This window comes from Austrofundulus limnaeus, unplaced genomic scaffold, assembly GCF_001266775.1.
Source record: "Austrofundulus limnaeus strain Quisiro unplaced genomic scaffold, Austrofundulus_limnaeus-1.0 Scaffold31, whole genome shotgun sequence".
NCBI lineage: Eukaryota > Metazoa > Chordata > Actinopteri > Cyprinodontiformes > Rivulidae > Austrofundulus > Austrofundulus limnaeus.
The window spans coordinates 2,889,770-2,891,831 of NW_013952433.1; the positions used below are offsets into that span (position 1 = coordinate 2,889,770).

Sequence of the window (2,062 nt, forward strand, 5' to 3'; positions counted from 1 at the left end):
ATACAATTTTTTTCTTTCAAAATCGTTAACACTTTTCAAGAAGACTTGACGATTTGAAAGTTATTTAAAGTGTGTCCACACGTATCGTTTACGGTAACAAATTGTCCCGAAATTTCCAAGTAAAGTCGGGAACAACAGTTTCGTTTCTAGTAAACTGATAAACATGCGCACGTGTTTCCGGTGTGGGAGAAAGTACCTGAACGYACTGGTTTTTGCTATTTGCGCATGCGCGTACTCAGTCCGACGTTAGCTGAAAGTGCTAGTGTGGTAGAACTGAATGGAGACAGAAGCAGTGACAGAAAAAAGGTAATTTGAGCATTAACTCTGTCTTGTTAGCGGTGTGATCTCTTATCAGCTGCCAGSTTTAGTGAGCAGTCTACAGTTAGCTCGAAGCTAATTCGGCCGTGTTTGCTGTTGCTAACCCGGCTGCCGGGGCTTCCTTCCCCACTCAACAAGTGCCTGGAGATGCAGAGGCTAAAATATTTGAAAAGTTGCTGGCAGCTGCTGAAATCGAGCTGTGAAGGAGCAACTAAGCTCTCGTCTTCCATCTCAAGAAGCTATAGCCGTGTAAGTGACTGCTTTGTTGGTTAAAAGTGTTTGCATTAAGAGAGGTTTTGATTTAAGTTAGCGTTTTGTTTAAGAGATCACTGAGCTAAATCTAATCACATTACGGATTTTGTAGCCGTTAAGTTAATAACTTAGTCCCATAAAACCTTTTTATGTACTGTAAAACTGAGGCAGTCAGAGTTCAATGTGTGTAACACGACGAGATGACAAACAGCAGATTATTCAATCCTTGCTCCCAAGTTAATCAACAACCTCTCTCTGACCCAGCTCCCTCCACGGGGCCCCAGCTCGTTTGGACTCCTCTTCGACATCGATGGGGTTCTGGTCCGGGGCAGGACACCCATCCCTGCAGCCAAGCAGTGCTTCAAGAACCTCGTGGACCGGAATGGGAAGTACAAGGTGCCCGTGGTGTTCGTCACAAACGCTGGAAACTGCATGAGGCAAACCAAAGCTGAGCATCTGTCTCACCTGCTCGACGTGGAGGTAAATCAAATCCCATCTAAACCGGTGACCTGGTCGGTTTGGTTTTCTCTGACATCTTTTGCTCCCCGTAGGTGTCTCCGGACCAGGTGATGCTGTCTCACAGTCCTCTGAGGATGTTTACCCAGTTTCACAAAATGTGCGTGCTGGTCTCGGGACAGGGTCCTGTCGAGGAGGTCGCTTACAAGTATCCTGTGTTCACCGACTGTTTGTTCTGTTGACCCCGGGTGTGCAGGATTTTTTTATTCAATGTTTCTGTTCCACTTTATGGGTACTTTGTACCTATTCTTACTTTTTCTGCTTAGTTGTGTCAGTGAGGCTGTTACAGATTTGTTTTTTAGAGAGTTATTTAGAATGTAATATAAGATAACATTGTAAATAGAAAAGCTTTTTGTGCTTTCTCATCTGTGTTTGACTTTAACTCACTGAATTCCAGTCTGGGTTTTGAGGATGTGGTCACTATAGATATGCTCAGAGAGGCCTATCCTGTCTTAGATGTTGTGGATCACAACAGAAGACCTAAAGATAGTGTAAGTAGTACCGATATTGAAGCTCGTTTCCGTACGTACAAATGAAGCAGACGTTATGCTTACTGTTAAATTTCATACAGATTCCACCCACGAAAGGCTTACCACCAATAGACGGTACGTTTCCTCAAATAGCCAACGTRTGAAGACGATTCTCGACAGGTTTTTGTTTTAAACTGTGTTGCTGTCATTTTCTGCTGTCATTTTCTGCAGCCGTCGTCCTGTTTGGTGAGCCGATCAGATGGGAGACCAACCTCCAGCTCATCATCGATGTCCTCCTAACCAGCGGGAACCCCGATAGAACCTGGAATCCAACCCAATATCCTCACATCCCGGTCCTGGCCTGTAACATGGACCTGCTGTGGATGGCCGAGGCCAAGAATCCGAGGTACGCCTGCAAAATCTCTGAGACGTTATTAAAGGGATCCAGGATTAGTTGCAACATTAGACGTTATCTGGTAAACATATATTTTAACTGTAAAATAAAG

At 44.4% G+C, this 2,062-nt stretch overlaps 1 protein-coding gene across 1 annotated transcript in view; it reads left to right on the plus strand.

Moving 5' to 3' along the window:
* Positions 1–211: 211 nt before the first annotated feature.
* Positions 212–2,062, plus strand: part of hdhd5 (haloacid dehalogenase like hydrolase domain containing 5) — a 3,521-nt gene continuing 1,670 nt past the window's right edge. The window contains exons 1-6 of the mRNA XM_014005605.1: positions 212–567; positions 835–1,050; positions 1,122–1,234; positions 1,484–1,577; positions 1,658–1,691; positions 1,788–1,962. Of these exons, the coding sequence (XP_013861059.1) occupies positions 466–567; positions 835–1,050; positions 1,122–1,234; positions 1,484–1,577; positions 1,658–1,691; positions 1,788–1,962 (734 nt within the window). The 5' untranslated portion in view covers positions 212–465. The remainder of the gene's footprint in view (positions 568–834; positions 1,051–1,121; positions 1,235–1,483; positions 1,578–1,657; positions 1,692–1,787; positions 1,963–2,062) is intronic.